Source organism: Denticeps clupeoides, chromosome 15 (genome assembly GCF_900700375.1).
Source record: "Denticeps clupeoides chromosome 15, fDenClu1.1, whole genome shotgun sequence".
Taxonomy (NCBI): Eukaryota; Metazoa; Chordata; class Actinopteri; order Clupeiformes; family Denticipitidae; genus Denticeps; species Denticeps clupeoides.
Window position 1 is genome coordinate 8,083,377 of NC_041721.1, and position 15,485 is coordinate 8,098,861.

Genomic DNA, 15,485 nt, shown 5'->3' on the forward strand with positions numbered 1-15,485 from the left:
ACCCCGGCCTTCCTCTTTTTCATTGTGTAATGTGGTCTAAGTCCATATGAATTTATTACAGAAACACCAAAGCTGTTAATCTTTGAATCTCCGAAAAGAGCCTTGCTTGACAAACAAAAGGAGAGACTTTCCTCTATTATTTTCAGACAGACTTGCACATTGTGATAGACAATGCTGAACAAAGCAAATATGCTTGTTGTAAGTTGCTCAGGAAAGAAAAGGGGCAGACAGGGACTAATGTAAATGTAATTTAAAAGCAAATAGACAATTTGGGAAATCCACCCCAAATGCAGATAGTGATTAAAGTAGGCATTGGTACAATACACAGAATATGTTGCATTCCTGTATTATACTGAATATATAGGCCAACTGTTTTTTTTTTACTTTTAAGTGTGTGTGTGTGTGTGTGTGTGTGTGTGTGTGTGTGTGTGCTCATCTCCTGATCGGTGGCTCTTTGCCTTAACCTCCGTGGGTATCGGCAAGGAGGAAATACATAGCAAAGCATTGCATAACCCAATCAGTCTTGCCTAATGCTTCTGTAAACCTCTTTAAAACTTAGCAGAGGATGAACGTTGCCAGTGGCGCTTAATGCTGGAAACACTGTGATGTTACTGCTGAGGGAAACAGTTTGCATGTGATTTAAACATTTTTTTAATCTATGTTGGCAGCAGTGGTCCTATTTGGAGCTCTCTCCATTTCCAGCTTTTTGTGAGCATTTGAAACAGTTACAAAATAAGCAAAAAGAAGTTCGATGGTAATTGGCGCCAATCGGATTAGGTTAAAGTGGTACAGAGCGTGCCATAGTTTTCAGTCGAGGGTGTTGAAGAGCCATTTAATCAGATATAGCAGGAGAGTTCTGGCTAGAGAGATATTTCTGTTCCATGAGAGGAAGAGGCGCTGGATGAATAATTACCTTTCCAAGAAAGTTAAATGGCAAAAGTGTGTTTTTCAGTGATTATTTTAGCTGGGTTTAGAGAATATGTCTGTCCGTAAGGATACTGTGATAGCTGAAGACTGGCTGAGCTTTGAGAACTTGGGGGATATTTTTGTATTAGAGTGTATTAGAGACATATCACTTGAGGTTGTGAATTTAGGATTCACAGAGATCATGTTTGATGTGTTGTTTATGGTGGGAAGGGAGGAGACAGGACCATGCAAGTCTTACAAGTTTAGGTGGATTTCAATTTGACATTTTTTGAAAAACTTCTTGCAGTGTTGTTTATCATCCAAAAGCATTTTGGATGATAAACATGTGGGCTGAAATAATCATGCATTTGAAAACGTGGTGTACTCATTTCCGGTGTTTGTCATGAGGTGGATATAAATAGTCCTGAAATACTGCCTTTCAGGAACAGCGTGTGGTGTACATGTCCAGCTGCCCTCACTATCCATTGAACGGTGTTGCCATTTGAGGCAATGATGCTCCATATAGTCACTCTGTATAACATGTTGAGGATGTGTGTGTGTGTGTGTGTGTGTGTGTGTGTGTGTGAGTGTTTTGGGGGGGATGAGCTCTTCTCAGACTCCACAGAAAGAAGAGACCCAGGTGTGCTTTCTTTTCTTGAAGATGTAACTTGTGTTGGGGGTCCACGTGAGGTTGCATAATCACAGACAAATTATCGTTATCATAGGGTGGTAGTAGCCTAGTAGGTAACACACTCGCCTATGAACCAAAAGACCCAGGTTCAAATCCCACTTACTACCATTGTGTCCCTGAGCAAGACACTTAACCCTGAATTGCTCCAAGGGGGACAGTCCCTGTAACTACTGATTGTAAGTTGCTCTGGATAAGGGCGTCTGATAAATGGCATAAATGTAAATTTAATTCTTTGTCTTTGTAAAATGTATTTGAAAGTGTCACGAGAACATGGTACTTGAAGAACGCACGTGCATGACTCCATAGAAATGCAAGGATTTAATGACAAGTAAACATAACATGGACAAGAGCCACGTATGAACGAGGGTATGATCGTACGTGGGCTAGACACATTCAGGTAATTAAATAGATAAAATAGAGGTGAACGCAATCATGAAAAATCTGGCTACACAGGACATGGAACTCTAGGAAAACCTGGCCCAGAGTACCAGGGACAGTTTGGGTCATTGTCAGAGGATTGTACCTTAGTTGGTAACACACTTATGAACCAGAAGACACAGGTTCAAACCCCACTTACTACCATTGTGTAAGACTCTTGAACCTAAGTTTCTCCAGGGGGAGACTGTCCCCTTTAACTACTGATTGTAATTCATTCTTAAGGTTTAAATAAAGTGTTGGACAGTTCTTAATTCAATTTTACTCATTTCAGTGACCTTCTTGGTTGTTTTATATGCTCGATGGAATAGCCTGGCAAAGGAGCGGAAGGTGTCAAAACTTTTAAGCACCTTTCGAAAAATATGTTTGGCTTAGCATTCTCTAAATTCCCTTTGGTATCTTACTTTAGTTTTAATGCATAGCTTTTATTTGTTTTCATATACATTTAATTAAAGTTGCTTTATCTTTTTCCATGAGTATGGTTTCCGTGTTCCGTGGCTGAGCTCTTGCTCAGTGGCACCACTTTGCACTGACCTGCTTCATTAAATCACGCAGCACAGCATCAGAACAGCAGAACACCAGAGCAGCTAATGAGCAGAACTTCACACAGATGTTACTGCTCGGGGCAGACCGTTTCACCGCTGATTGTATTTCAGGTTCGGGTGCTCTCTGACCTGGCTGACACTTTCTGACCTGGCTGAATACTTTCATACTTTAATTTTTTTTTCTGCAACAATGGATGGATTTTTACCTTTTAAATACTTACAGACCTTCTGTTCTATTCTCTGTTACTCATATCTCTTATGTATCACCATTTCGAATACCAACATCACCAACAAAAACTATTTTATTACTGTTTATTGTTGTATATTGTATATTCTTCTATAAACTCCACCAGGACATCCCAAATATCCTCAGTGGGGTTAATGTCATTGGAGTTCTGCACCTCAAACTCTCCGATCCTCCAACACTGCTTGACTGGTATCTCTGTATTGGCTCCTGATCTTCCACTATATGTCATGAAAGATCCTCAAACAAAATATAGCTTTAAAATAGAGCATTAAATATAGCTCTTCTGTATATTTAATAAAGAAAAAGTTGGGTTCTGAGTTATTAAACTAATGGTATTTACAGATCAGGTCCTAGTGAACCAATTAACAATATTTTCAAAGTTAATTTTTTTTTTAGTACAGTTAATTTGTTAATAAAGGAAAATGGATGCTTTCTGTTCTATTCTTCACAGAGCACTTCACTAAGCTGACCACTGTATTTACTGTAGACGGCATGAACTAACATGCTGGAGGGGGGGGTATCAGGATTTAGCGGTGCATAAACTACTCTCGCGCTCTACACTCACTCCTGTTACACAAGACCTCCCATCAGCCGCAGCGGTGGGATAACAGCGAGCGCTGAAGCTGCACAAGTGGAGGGACAAGCAGATTACAGGGGTGAGAGGACTCAGCACACAGCAGGCTGGTGGTGACAAGATGGACAGCGCACAGCCGCCTCTCCACTGGACCCTTGAACTGAGGTAGACGGAGGACTTGCATCAGGAGCGGCATTTCCTTTTCTATCTAAAACACTTCAGGGGCCGCCAAGGGCCGCAGGGGACACGGAGGTGGATATGACTGAGTAAACCCTCCCTAGCCAGGGGTTTAGTTGAGGCTCATCTTGGACATTTTTTATTTTGATTATGGCAGAGAGATTGAAACCCTGGAGGTTTGGGCCACTTTGTTGCCTCTTGTGGTCAATTTGGGGTCTGACTCTGGTGGCCTGTCAAGCTGAGGATCCCATGCTGCTTAATACAGTTACTGATCCGCCAGTGGATGTCAGGAGCAACGCAACAGAAGGACCCACCAGCAATTATACAGGTGAGGATGCATCGTAAAACTGTCACTTCACTTCATCATTTTCTTTGCACTCAGTCACGATTAATTGTGGAGTCACTATACGTCAGTAAAGAGCCGTTTTGCAGATGTGGCTTAAGTTGAGGTGAGGTTAAGGGATCAGTAGCAGGGATTTAAGCATCTCATCTCGTTGGGCTTGTGGAAATGTGGTGCAATCATCGGGATTGCTTCACAATGGCTTTATACTGGCGAAAGTTTTATTATGACCATGTTCTGATGTTGTTCTGATGAGAGATGTTGTTATGCAAAAAATTGTGCTTTAAATTTATTCCAACTTTTTACACATACTTTTCACTGATGGGCGGGTGTAGACGGCAGCTTGTGTTACCACCCCCTTGCTCCTTGCTGGCCGGGGGCCAGTCTGCGGGCCCGCCGGTCAACACATGAAAGGACGTCTGACTACAGTCTCAGTCCTCGAAGGCCAGTGAGAAGGACACCTGTACAGAGACTGGATTATAGCAGTAAAGTCGGACTGCCCTCTGCCGAGACAATGGGGGCTTTCTTGTGACAAGGCCCTGCCGGACATTTTAAAATCCCCAACACTGGCACCAGACCAAGTACAATATTGGGTTTTACTGTGATGGGTGAGTGGGTCTCAGGGTTTTTTTTACTGACAGTGACAAAAATGGGTCACATTTTCCCCACAAGTGTCTTTCATGCACACACCACATACACCCTGCCCACCTGCCAACAGTGTGCCAACACATTCACACGTCCAGGAAAGTGCATCCCTTCTTCCTTTCTGAGCGCTGTGTGGGTTGACAGGGATTACTTAATGACGGTTGTCATGTGGAGGTCACAGGAATAGCCACTGTCACCGACTCAAGTCCAGGCTGGCCACTCAGTGACATCTTGGGTGGTAGTAGCCTAGTGGGTAACACGCTCGCCTATGAACCAGAAGACCCAGTTTCAAATCCCGCTTACTACCATTGTGTCCCGAGCAAGACACTTAACCCTAAGTTGCTCCAGGGGGACTGTCCCTGTAACTACTGATTGTAAGTCGCTCTGGATAAGAGCGTCTGATAAATGCTTTAAATGTAAATGTAAAAAATCTTTCAAGACCCAAGAGCAGCCCAGAGCTGCAGGGGGTGGCAGAATCCAAAAATACAAATTAAAAAAGCATGCAACCCCTGTGACAACTCAATTAAAAATGACACCACGGTTTATAGTGTCCTTTTTTCGACTGAGAGAGCGGTTCTTTCCTCAACAGCATGCAGACATATTGAGAAGTGGAGTTGTGCTTGGCCTCTGAGCCATGATAGTGGAATCTGCGGAGAACAATCAAGCCAGCGTGGTCACTGTTGTTAGCCTGCCGACCGTCAGTCAGCTGCAGTGAGAGAGATCAGTTCTGTGGGATGATGCATAGGGGCCTTTGCTCATCGCTGGGGAGATAAATTTTTAATGGACAGTCTAATCTTTATTTAATCAAGTTCTATTCTAAGAGCTTCTTTGGTGAGACCCAGAAGGCGAGGGGGACAGGGGAGTGAGAAAAAGAAAAATACGGTGAGATTCAGAAGGGAACTGAAGGGGAAAAAAGAAAGAGACAGTTGTTAGGCTGGGGAGTCAGGTTGCTCCATGTCACTGAGGTGCTTTGGCAGAACGGGCTATTGCCATGCCAGCTAAGCTTCGCTGCAGAATGAAGTTGGCACCAATCAGAGTGTCCGTATGTGGTTCTGCACTGGTGAGAAAATCAAACAGCGTGAAATGCACCAAAGCCATCTGGGATAAAGCCCTGAACTGGACCTCATACCCAAGAGAGTCAACAAGTGTACAGTGAAGAGTCTCTCTAAAATCAAATAAAATAACTGGCACTTTCACTATTTAATAATTATGTATTTATGTGTTTTGCACTTTAAGTAGTGCCTTCCTTTATTGTTGAAATCAATGTAACGTATCAATATAATTTTGGGGTATCCAAATCTTAAAATCACTTAAACTGTACACACAAATATATTTGCTTTGCTATTCATTCATTTTGTGTTGCAATTGATGGAATGATTATTTCTGGTGGGCATGGTATACTAAGTTATCTTAATCACCTTCAGCTCTGCCTAGCGGTGCTTCCTTGTATAACGATTTTAAGAAAATCATTTAAAGGACGGCCAGAAAAAAAAAAAAAACAATAGAGCGAATAGTTCACCTACACCAGTACTGCACAGCTAGATTGTTTCAGGACAGGGTGTGCTTGCAAATTTCAGGTTTTTTTCTCACATGCGTGCATACATTAGTCAAGATTTTGCTTATTTCTTCCATGCAGAAGAAATTCTGCCCATCTGTCTCTCCTCTAATCAAGTGCGACCCCTTTTCCATTCACCCACAGGCAGCTCATCATGGCCTTGCTCAGCCAGTGTGTGTTTTAGAGATTAGTCATGGAATTTGTACTCTTTAGACAACAATGGGGTCTTCACATTCCACTCATTTGCGTTTTTTGATTATTTCAAGTTATGTACAAACAAATAAGTTTAATGACCTCGGCGATGGAAATTTGCAGTGTACGATGTATTACAAAAACGTCTTCTCCCACCTCTTTTTACAGGTCTGAACTGCATTTCCCTTCTGCCTCCCAGACGGGGCTCTTTCTATGTAGAGAAAGGCACAGGGGTGTCCCTCGGCACAGTGCTGGCATTCTGGTGCCGCGAAGGTTTCCAGCTGGTGGGCAGTGAGAAAATCTCCTGCACCATTCGAGCAGGTACCCCGCAGTGGAGCAACTACCTTCCAGTGTGTGAGGGTGAGTTTGCATTTTGGATTTTAAGGAAACCGTTATAACTTTTTTGCACAAAATCTTTGCCCTTTTTACTTTACTGCTCTTTTTTTATGGCTCTTTTCTTTAAACATTGTCTTTCACTCATTTGCACACCTTCACCCTACCACTTACACATATTTTATGTTAAAGACATAAAAGTGTAATATTTGGTTATGTTTACATTTACAGCATTTATCAGACGCTCTTATCCAGAGCGACTTACAATCAGTATTTACAGGGACAGTCCCACCCTGAAGCAATTTAGGATTAAGTGTCTTGCTCAGGGACACAATGGTAGTAAGTGGGATTTGAACCTGTGACTCCATAGTCTTCTGGTTCATAGGCAAGTGTGTTACCCACTAGGCTACTACCATCCCCATGTTTGCAATATTTGCATATTGGTTCATTGTATACTTGCATCATTTGCAATACTGTGGTCTGTAGCAGTCGCAAAAAGCATTTCACTGCATATCATACCATGTATGACTATGTATGTGACAAATAAAATTTGAATTTGAATTTTGAACTGAGATCCTCAATATTTGTTTCCATATATACAAATACACATACATTCTGAAGTATGATCATTCCTGTCTCCCATCTTCAGCCATTCCGCGGCCGGAGGACCGTGGGCTCAGGGTGGCAGTGCTGGCATCAGTGGTCAGCGGCATTGTCATTGTGGCCATGTCCGTGTCCTTCATTATCTGCTGTGTGCAGGAGCGCATGGGCACGGAGAAGAGGAAGAGGGACAACGGGGGCAGGTACACACAACCCTAGGAGAGAGACAGATAAAGGAGCAAAACCGCTGATTTTGATCATGAAAATGAAAAGTATGTAAAAAAAATTAAGTAAATAATATCTTTACACCTTTAAAGCCAAAACTGAACATGCATACAATTAAACTGAACATGAGTAAAGCCAAAGATTCTCCATACAGTGTACTTCAGGAGAGAAATCACATACTCACACATGCACATTACTTTAAGGCTTGAGGATGGGCTTAGACACTTAACCTTGTGTTTTTTTATATTGTGAATATACATTAAAACATTCTGTGATTCTGTGTATAGACACAGAAATCATTTCAAAGCATTTGTGAAAATTACTGTACATTCTGATGTTAAGTTCACAAGATACATGGATTAACAATGTAGAGTTTGCCGTCTTCTCACGTAGCAAAGCACACACTTAAACAAATCTCCACCTACAACAACAAAGTTGAACATTTGTGTGTGCGTGTTTGTGTAGCAGGAGAAGAGAAAAGCTGCACCGGACATCCCGTCGCAGTGATTGTTGGCTGGAGAGAGAGGACGGTGACTGGGAGACGTTTCCTCCACCTAAAATCTTCCACCTGTCCCAGCAGATGGACCTGCACTACCCTCATGGCGGTCCCCTCTATGTGAGCCGATTAGGTGGCTATGAGAACCGGGGATATCAGAGGTAGGGACCAGGGCACACACATGGTAGCTATATGTAATGCCATTCTAGCCACACAATGGTTTGGGGCTATTTGAGTAGAAAAATGTAAAACAGAACCATAAAGAACTGAAAACAGCATACATACTGAATGCCTCGCAGTAAAATGGCCCCGTGTTTCATTAAAATGCCGTGTATGTGTGTGTTTCAGGAGTCAGGAGAGCTTGCTTAAAGCTCCCCTGCCAGGCCTGTACCGGTCAGAAAGCCAGGTGTACCCACATGTGGTGCTTCAGAGGGTGCCAACCCCTACCGCACCCGCATTGCCGAGCGCACCCGCCGCTCCTGTTTACCTGCACATCACTGCCACGCCTGCAGAGGGTGCCACCCCAAAACAAGCACCGCCTACTTATCCCAAACCTGCTTTTCGAAGTCCAACTGGCACGCCCCAGACACTCTGGCCTTAGCAGGAGGACTGGTTTTAATGAGGAACTGCGTTTCTTTCCATCTAGTGGTGGGATTCAGTTTTCACTACTGGTTCTGCACTAGGTGTGTGTGTGTACTAAAGCCTACCCATAGAGTTGGTGGTGTTTATACATTAGCAGCTTAAGGATAAAGACACACGGACAAGGTTTGGCAACATTATCAAGGAAACATTCCTTTTATCTGGGAACCTTTCCTGTATGCATTAGGCTCTCATCCAGTCCAGAGAAAGCCAAAAACCACAATCACAACCAACCAACTGTTCAACAGCACACCTGCTGCATTATAGATAATTGCTGTGTCTTACAACATTATGTTAATGTTAGTCAAACAACCACCTCCTGACTACATGAGGATCTGCGCATATATGTGTGTGTGTGTGGGGGGTCAGAAAGTTTGGACGCACCTCCTCTGAGGCGATTATGGAGACTAAGTTTGGCAAGAAATTTAAAGAATCTGATGCAAGAAACATACTTAATATTTTTTGCTGCAACTTGAGACACTCATTGACATGTGGGAATAATAAGAAAGTGTTCAGCATGAGCCTTCAGGACAGAAGCCATCACAGTGAAAGCTCCCTGCTTTGGGGAGACGCAAATGCTCAACTTTTTGGCCTTGTTGCATAGTGGGTTTTTTTAGTACATAACTTCATGTGGGTTTTTCCTAGTCTCGTGTTTCTACCCATAATGCACTTAAAAGGACAGGTGCATCCAAACCTTCGACTGGTTATGTGTGTGTGTGTGTGTGTGTGTGTGCACTCATTCTCACTTACACTTTTTTTTCCAGGTTCCTAAATGACCTGCATAGGTTTGATTTAAAAATAGGTCATTTCTAAACCATTTCTTTTTTTACTGTTTTGGAATTCAAATGTCCTTAATTAGAATCTAGTTATTCATTTACTGTTGGTGAACTGTAATGGGACAATCACAGACATTAACTGTTTAGTCTGAGAGGATCCCATCACCTTATGAGCTCCTGAAGTGTGACAGAGAAACAGAATAAAGCTATTTTTGATTTACCAGCTCATTTGAACAGTTTTTCATTAATCTTGCATAGTATTGCATAGGTAGATCATATGTCATTTTGTGCATTTCATACATGGCACCTATGTTTTAGAACAGAAAACTACTTGAACATCCGAGATATTGCAACACTTTTGCATGATGAGAAATAAGCAATTAAAACAATTTAGTCAGTGTGTTCTGTATTTGGATTTGTGGCTTCTGCTGCCAAGGATGATGGTTTAATGCAGAGGACACATTTAATTGTGTGCAGCATCTGCTGGGCTGCAGTGTTTCACAATCACTTCACTTTCTTTCTTTCTTTCTTTATATTGAATGTTTGTGGGGCAGTGGTGGCCTAGCAGTTAAGGAAGCGGCCCCGTAATCAGAAGGCTGCTGGTTTGAATCAAAGCACCGTCCCCACACACTGCTCCCGCCTGTTATGGCTGCCCACTGCTCACCAAGGGTGATGGTTAAAAGCAGAGGACACATTTCGTTGTGTGCAGCATGTGCTGTGCTGCAGTGTTTCACAATGACAATCACTTCACTTTCATGTTTAACCGATCAAATGCAATAGTCAGCCCACTCAAATGCAGTACTGTTATTTCTGTCAGGTGGAAGGTGGAGACTGCACTTTTGGTACTGAATGAATAAAAACCTAGATGCAACAGCAATGAATGTTGTGTCACTAGAAACACAGTAACATTGTGCTTTGCAAGAGAATTCTGGCTGGCACAATGCAACATATACAGCTCCAATAACGTAACGTGCCCATGCGGATTCAACAGTTCCTGCACATTATTACGACACCAACAAATTGCACCTCCCCAAACAGGGGCTGCACCCATAAATGATGTAGAATTTCACAGATCGCCTTGCTTTTGTAATACTATTTAATACTATTCTAATAACAACTCACAATAATGTAAGAATATTAACTGTATAAAATAACAATTACACCTGATAATGTGCCAAACTGCCCTAATATTTCCTAGTCATACTACTAGCACGATGAAAGGGATGTTATTACTTGTTTTTGTTTGTTTGTCAGTTTTCTGAAGATTCTATATGGCTATGACATATTCAGAGGTTTAGCTGTTTTACATGTATAAGGGTCTGTTTGCATTAGAACACAGTAAAATAAGCCATCTGCTCATTTGCTTTTGCACTCTATGACACTATATTTGAGAATGCATCCAAAAAGGTGCGCAAAAGTGTTAACCATAGCACACACTGGATAACATCTGAAGGTCAGATTTTCTCTTACTCTTTTTTTTTTAAGTTAACTCATTGTTTAAAAGCTTAATCAGTTCAGTGATGGTAAAGTGAAATGTTTAGAATTGCACAGAGTGTCAGATGTACTACAGTGTATCTACTAAAATGCAAATTTGACATATATAAAGTGACATTCCTTTTAAACAGATGGAAAATAATACCTGGCCACAGTCATCCAAAGAAGCTTTGTTCCAACTATGAAGACCCTTTCAGGTGCAAGTATAAAGAATGCAACGAAGCCATTTTCAACTACATTGGGATTTGCCTTGACCTCCTGATCATTGGAACGGGTCTCTCAGCAAATGCAGCAGTCACTTGGACCCTCTGTTTCGGAACAAAGTCCCTGTCTTCTGCCCAGGTGCTCGGACTCAACCTTTCAATCCTGGACATCATCTACCTAGCTATACTACCCTTGGAGGTTTGTGTTAAGCTTGACAAATTCTCTAAGGCTGCACTGTTGACCTCCAACGCCTTCTCAACTTTTACTGTATTCAGCTGCCCCCTGATTTTGACCACTATGTGTCTGGAACGTTACGTGGCAGTGGGCCATCCTATCGCCTACCTGAAACTGAAGAGGTGGGGGTATCGGATTTTCTGGGTAATTTTGGTCTGGGTGTTCAACATCATCCTTGTGGCGGTAATTTTTCTGTTTGAAATCCCCAATATGTATGACTGCCTTTCCATGCTGACAAGCATTCTCTTCCTGGTGATGCTCGCCTGCCTGGTAGGAATTATTTTGGCTCTGCGACAGAAGAGCCCTGCTGCTAAGAAGCCTCGCATCTCTCCCTTGAAAAACAAAGCACTGAAGAATGTTCTAGCAGTCTTTGTACCTGCTCTCATTGCCTACTTGCCCATCCTGGTGCTCGCCATCAATGCAATTAAGATTCAAAGCTGCTCTTTAAATGAGTTCTTTATGAGTTTTCCCAAGTTTGGGGTATTCATCGGACCGACCTTTCATTTATCTCGTGCTGGACGAATCAATTGCCTCCAGGCAAGAAAGAAAGATTAAGAGCAAAAAGAACCAACATTTTATAATACGGTACAGGTATAAACCTTTTGATCCACATAGTTGATTTTTTTTTAACCCACAAATCATGCGTATAATATAGCGACAAACCCCCATGTTATTCCATAAGGGCGTTGCTCTGGGGAACAGCAAGGAAATGAAGATATGTAAATGATCTTGTGTGTTTTTTGTTTTTTTTATTGTACCGTTGTTTTTATGTGCTGTCAGTTCTATATAAGTAAATGCCTACTGCATTTAGTCATTCTTGTCTGTATTTAGCTCTGCTTATTACTACCATACAACAAAAATGATGAAAGAGCAGACCTGTACACAAGTCACAGCCATCCTCATCAACCCAGTGTCCTGTTCCAAGACTCCAGCCTACTGTCCATGTGAGACCTTACAGTGCTGTCTCTCCTTGTTGGACATTATATGTCTCTTCTCAAAGAAGTTTCTCTCTCTTGATTCCCTAATGCCCCTACCTCTCCCAGAAAGAAGATCAGAGACAACCTTGGCCATTCATGGCTCCTTTGACGTGATGTTTTTAGGGTGTCATCCCTGGGCCCTGCAAGAGATCCTATAAAATCAAATCCTAGAATCAAATGTCCTGGGAGCAAATACACCTGTGTCCAAGAGCTCAGTAGGATAGCCCACAATTGTTACATGGGACTTTTGAATCCCACAGTAAGACATGTTCCGATAGCTGCATCCCTGATCATTGCAAATTCAAGTAGGGGGTTACTGGAAGTGAATAATGTGAATGTTTTGGGTTTTTCTTTTGCTTGTGAAGCTTATTGTTTAGCATTTTTGTTCATGCTTATTCCCTTAACTCTCCAAAACGTATATTTTAACATTTTCTCAAATAAAGGTTACGTTTGTGGTGTACTTGTCCCTCGGCTTGTCACATCAACACTACAAAAATGACAGATGCAGAATAGGTTGAGTACCACTTTTGCGAACTAAATAAATTTTGCATTAATGAACCATCACTGGTTGGAAATCGGCACACATGAATAACAACCCAGTATCACCAGAACACGTTGGGTCTCTTCTCACGTACTGATGCAAAATCTTTTGTACAGACACCTAAACAAACTTAAACAAATCTACACTTCCAACAAAAACAGTCGAACTTTTTGTGTGAGCAGCAGTAGAAGTAAAAAGCCACACCCCTCCTTCAAGTTTCAATATTCAAGATTGGTTTATTGTCAGTACGACAGTATACACAGTACACCGTGTATGGAAATGATGCCCCCCCCCCATAGTGCAATCATAAACCGAAAGAAAAATATATATGTATATAGACACTAAACTATACTAACTAAAACTAAAGCTTAAATACTGTACTGTACTCCTCTAATCACAATAGATGTATTAGATAGATGTAATACATGTAATAGATGTTAAAATGTCAGGGAAACCCAAGCTCTGTATGCACAGTTGCCTTGGTGTCCATTTCATGTAACAAGAACACAAACTATGTTTGCCCCAACATGAAGAGATTTACATGTTTAAGGGGGTATTTGCATTATAAGACAGTAAAATCAGTGTTTTTTTCGCTCTCTATGTGTCTATAGTTGAGATCGCAACCGAGAGAAGGAATCACAGAACAGAAAGATTTCCCGAATGTCGTCTGAAAGGTCAGTTTTTTTGTAAGGCAACCTTGTATATATTTTTCCACTGCTTCTTTCATGTTTTCATGGTCATTATATTTCTTTGCACAGATGGAAAATATAACCTCCCCACTGACGAGGATTAATTGTTCTAACTTTAATGACCCATTTCGATGCCTATACTTAGAGTGCACTGAAGCCATTTACAACTACGTTGAGATTTGCCTTGACCTCCTGATCACTGGGGCGGGTCTCTCAGCAAATGCAGCGGTCTTTTGGATCTTCTGCTTTGGGACGAAGACCCTGTCTGCAGCGCAGGTGTTGGGACTCAATCTCTCCATCTTGAACATCATCTACCTAGCCATACTACCTCTGGACATTTGCGTTAGACTTCACAAATTCTCTGATTCTGTGTTCCAAACCTCCAATGCTTTCCTACCTCTGAGTGTGTTCAGCTGCCCCCTGCTTTTGACCAGTATGTGTCTGGAACGTTACCTGGCAGTGGCTCATCCCATCACCTACATGAAGCTGAACAGGTGGGGGTACCGGGTCTCCTGGTCAGCTATTGTCTGGATGCTTACCTTCACGCTTGTGATGCTAATGTTTTACTGCGAGATGCCCACCATGTTTGACAGTCTTTCCATATTAGCAAGCATCCTGTTCTCGGTGATGCTGGCCTGCCTGGCAGGCATCATCAGGGTCCTGCTGCAGAAGTGTCCTGAACAGAACGTCACCTCTCCCTTGAAAAAGAAAGCCCTGAAGAACGTTCTCGCGGTCCTTGTACCTGCCCTTGTAGCGTATGTGCCTCTGGTCATCTGTAATACCCTTAGCACTGAAAACTGCTCTGTGATTGATTTGTTAATGAGTTTTCCCAAGTTCGGGGTGTTCATTTGTCCAACGTTTTACTTGTCTCAGGTTGGACAAATAAAGTGCTGCCGGAGGGAAGAGTGAGATTAAGATCAACAGTGCGACAACACTGAATCAGAATCTAATGCATGTTAGAAGGAGGAAATGTAAATGGTGGAAAAGTATGTATCTGTCTCATTTATTTCCACATACACCAGCTTGTTTTATGCAGCGTGTCGTCCAAATGTTCTTTCTTGTCATGTTCTGACAACCGAATCTTCGAACACTTGGTCTATACTGTTTTTCTGTGTCAATAAAGCAGAGCCCGCTCAAAGCTGACCGATGCTGTGGAGCTGCCGCGATGCGAGCTGCAGAAACGAATTCTAATCATCGCGATTACGATTATTATCGAAAGGCGTCACTAGGCGGCGCCAAAACGCCACTCCCCCCTTTCAGAGAAACCGAATCGGAGAGTCACCATGTCTTTATTGTCGCTGTAACCAGTGCAACGAAGTTAGGTGCTTATAAAAAGAAGACATATACGAATATAATATTCGTGTAAAATAACAAAATACGGAGAAAAATGTAACATGCAAAATTAAAGGGCGAGGCAGAAACCTTATTGTGGATGAAAAAGAAATTGAGTTGGGAGGTGGCAAGATGGATTAAATGCAGGGCACTAAAATAAATTGCGTATAAAACAACGCCTGCGGTCCATGCTGTCATTTAGCACGACGACATCTGGAGTCGATAAAGAGAGAACACAGTCCGCACAGACACAGCCTGCAGTTTTTCTTGTTTTTTATTGCATTTGAGCAATATTGAAAAAAAAAATGTGATTATTTAAATCAGCATTTCTTTGGTGCGTCGGCTCTGTAAATTGCCGAACGGCCTGGAATTGATATGATGTTTTGTGTTGTTACAAAAGAAAATGTGTGTGTGTGTGTGTGTGTGTGTGTGTGTGTGTGTGTATATACATATATATATATATATATATATATATATGTGTGTGTGTGTGTGTGTGTGTGTGTATGTATGTGTGTGTATATGTGTGTGTAAGTATTTTATAATGTAAAATATATTGTAGTGAGTGAGAAATGGCAAACAAATTGCAACAATTGCAGCAAATGTGCGTCGAGGACGTTCGAGTCGTTCTATTATTACAC

At 41.9% G+C, this 15,485-nt stretch overlaps 1 protein-coding gene across 2 annotated transcripts; it reads left to right on the top strand.

Annotated features, from left to right (window-relative positions):
* Window positions 1-3,375: 3,375 nt before the first annotated feature.
* zgc:162331 (sushi domain-containing protein 3) lies at window positions 3,376-9,599 on the top strand. Of its 2 annotated transcripts, none has more exons than XM_028954112.1 (5): window positions 3,376-3,903; window positions 6,476-6,667; window positions 7,290-7,443; window positions 7,934-8,122; window positions 8,310-9,599. In XM_028954112.1, the coding sequence occupies exons 1-5, from the start codon at window positions 3,726-3,728 to the stop codon at window positions 8,560-8,562; spliced, it is 966 nt and encodes a 321-aa protein (XP_028809945.1). In that variant the 5' UTR covers window positions 3,376-3,725; the 3' UTR covers window positions 8,563-9,599. The 2 variants fall into 2 exon arrangements, with proteins under 2 accessions (XP_028809945.1, XP_028809944.1); XM_028954111.1 differs by having other exon boundaries at window positions 3,379-3,903; window positions 7,931-8,122.
* The last annotated feature ends 5,886 nt before the right edge of the window (window positions 9,600-15,485 follow it).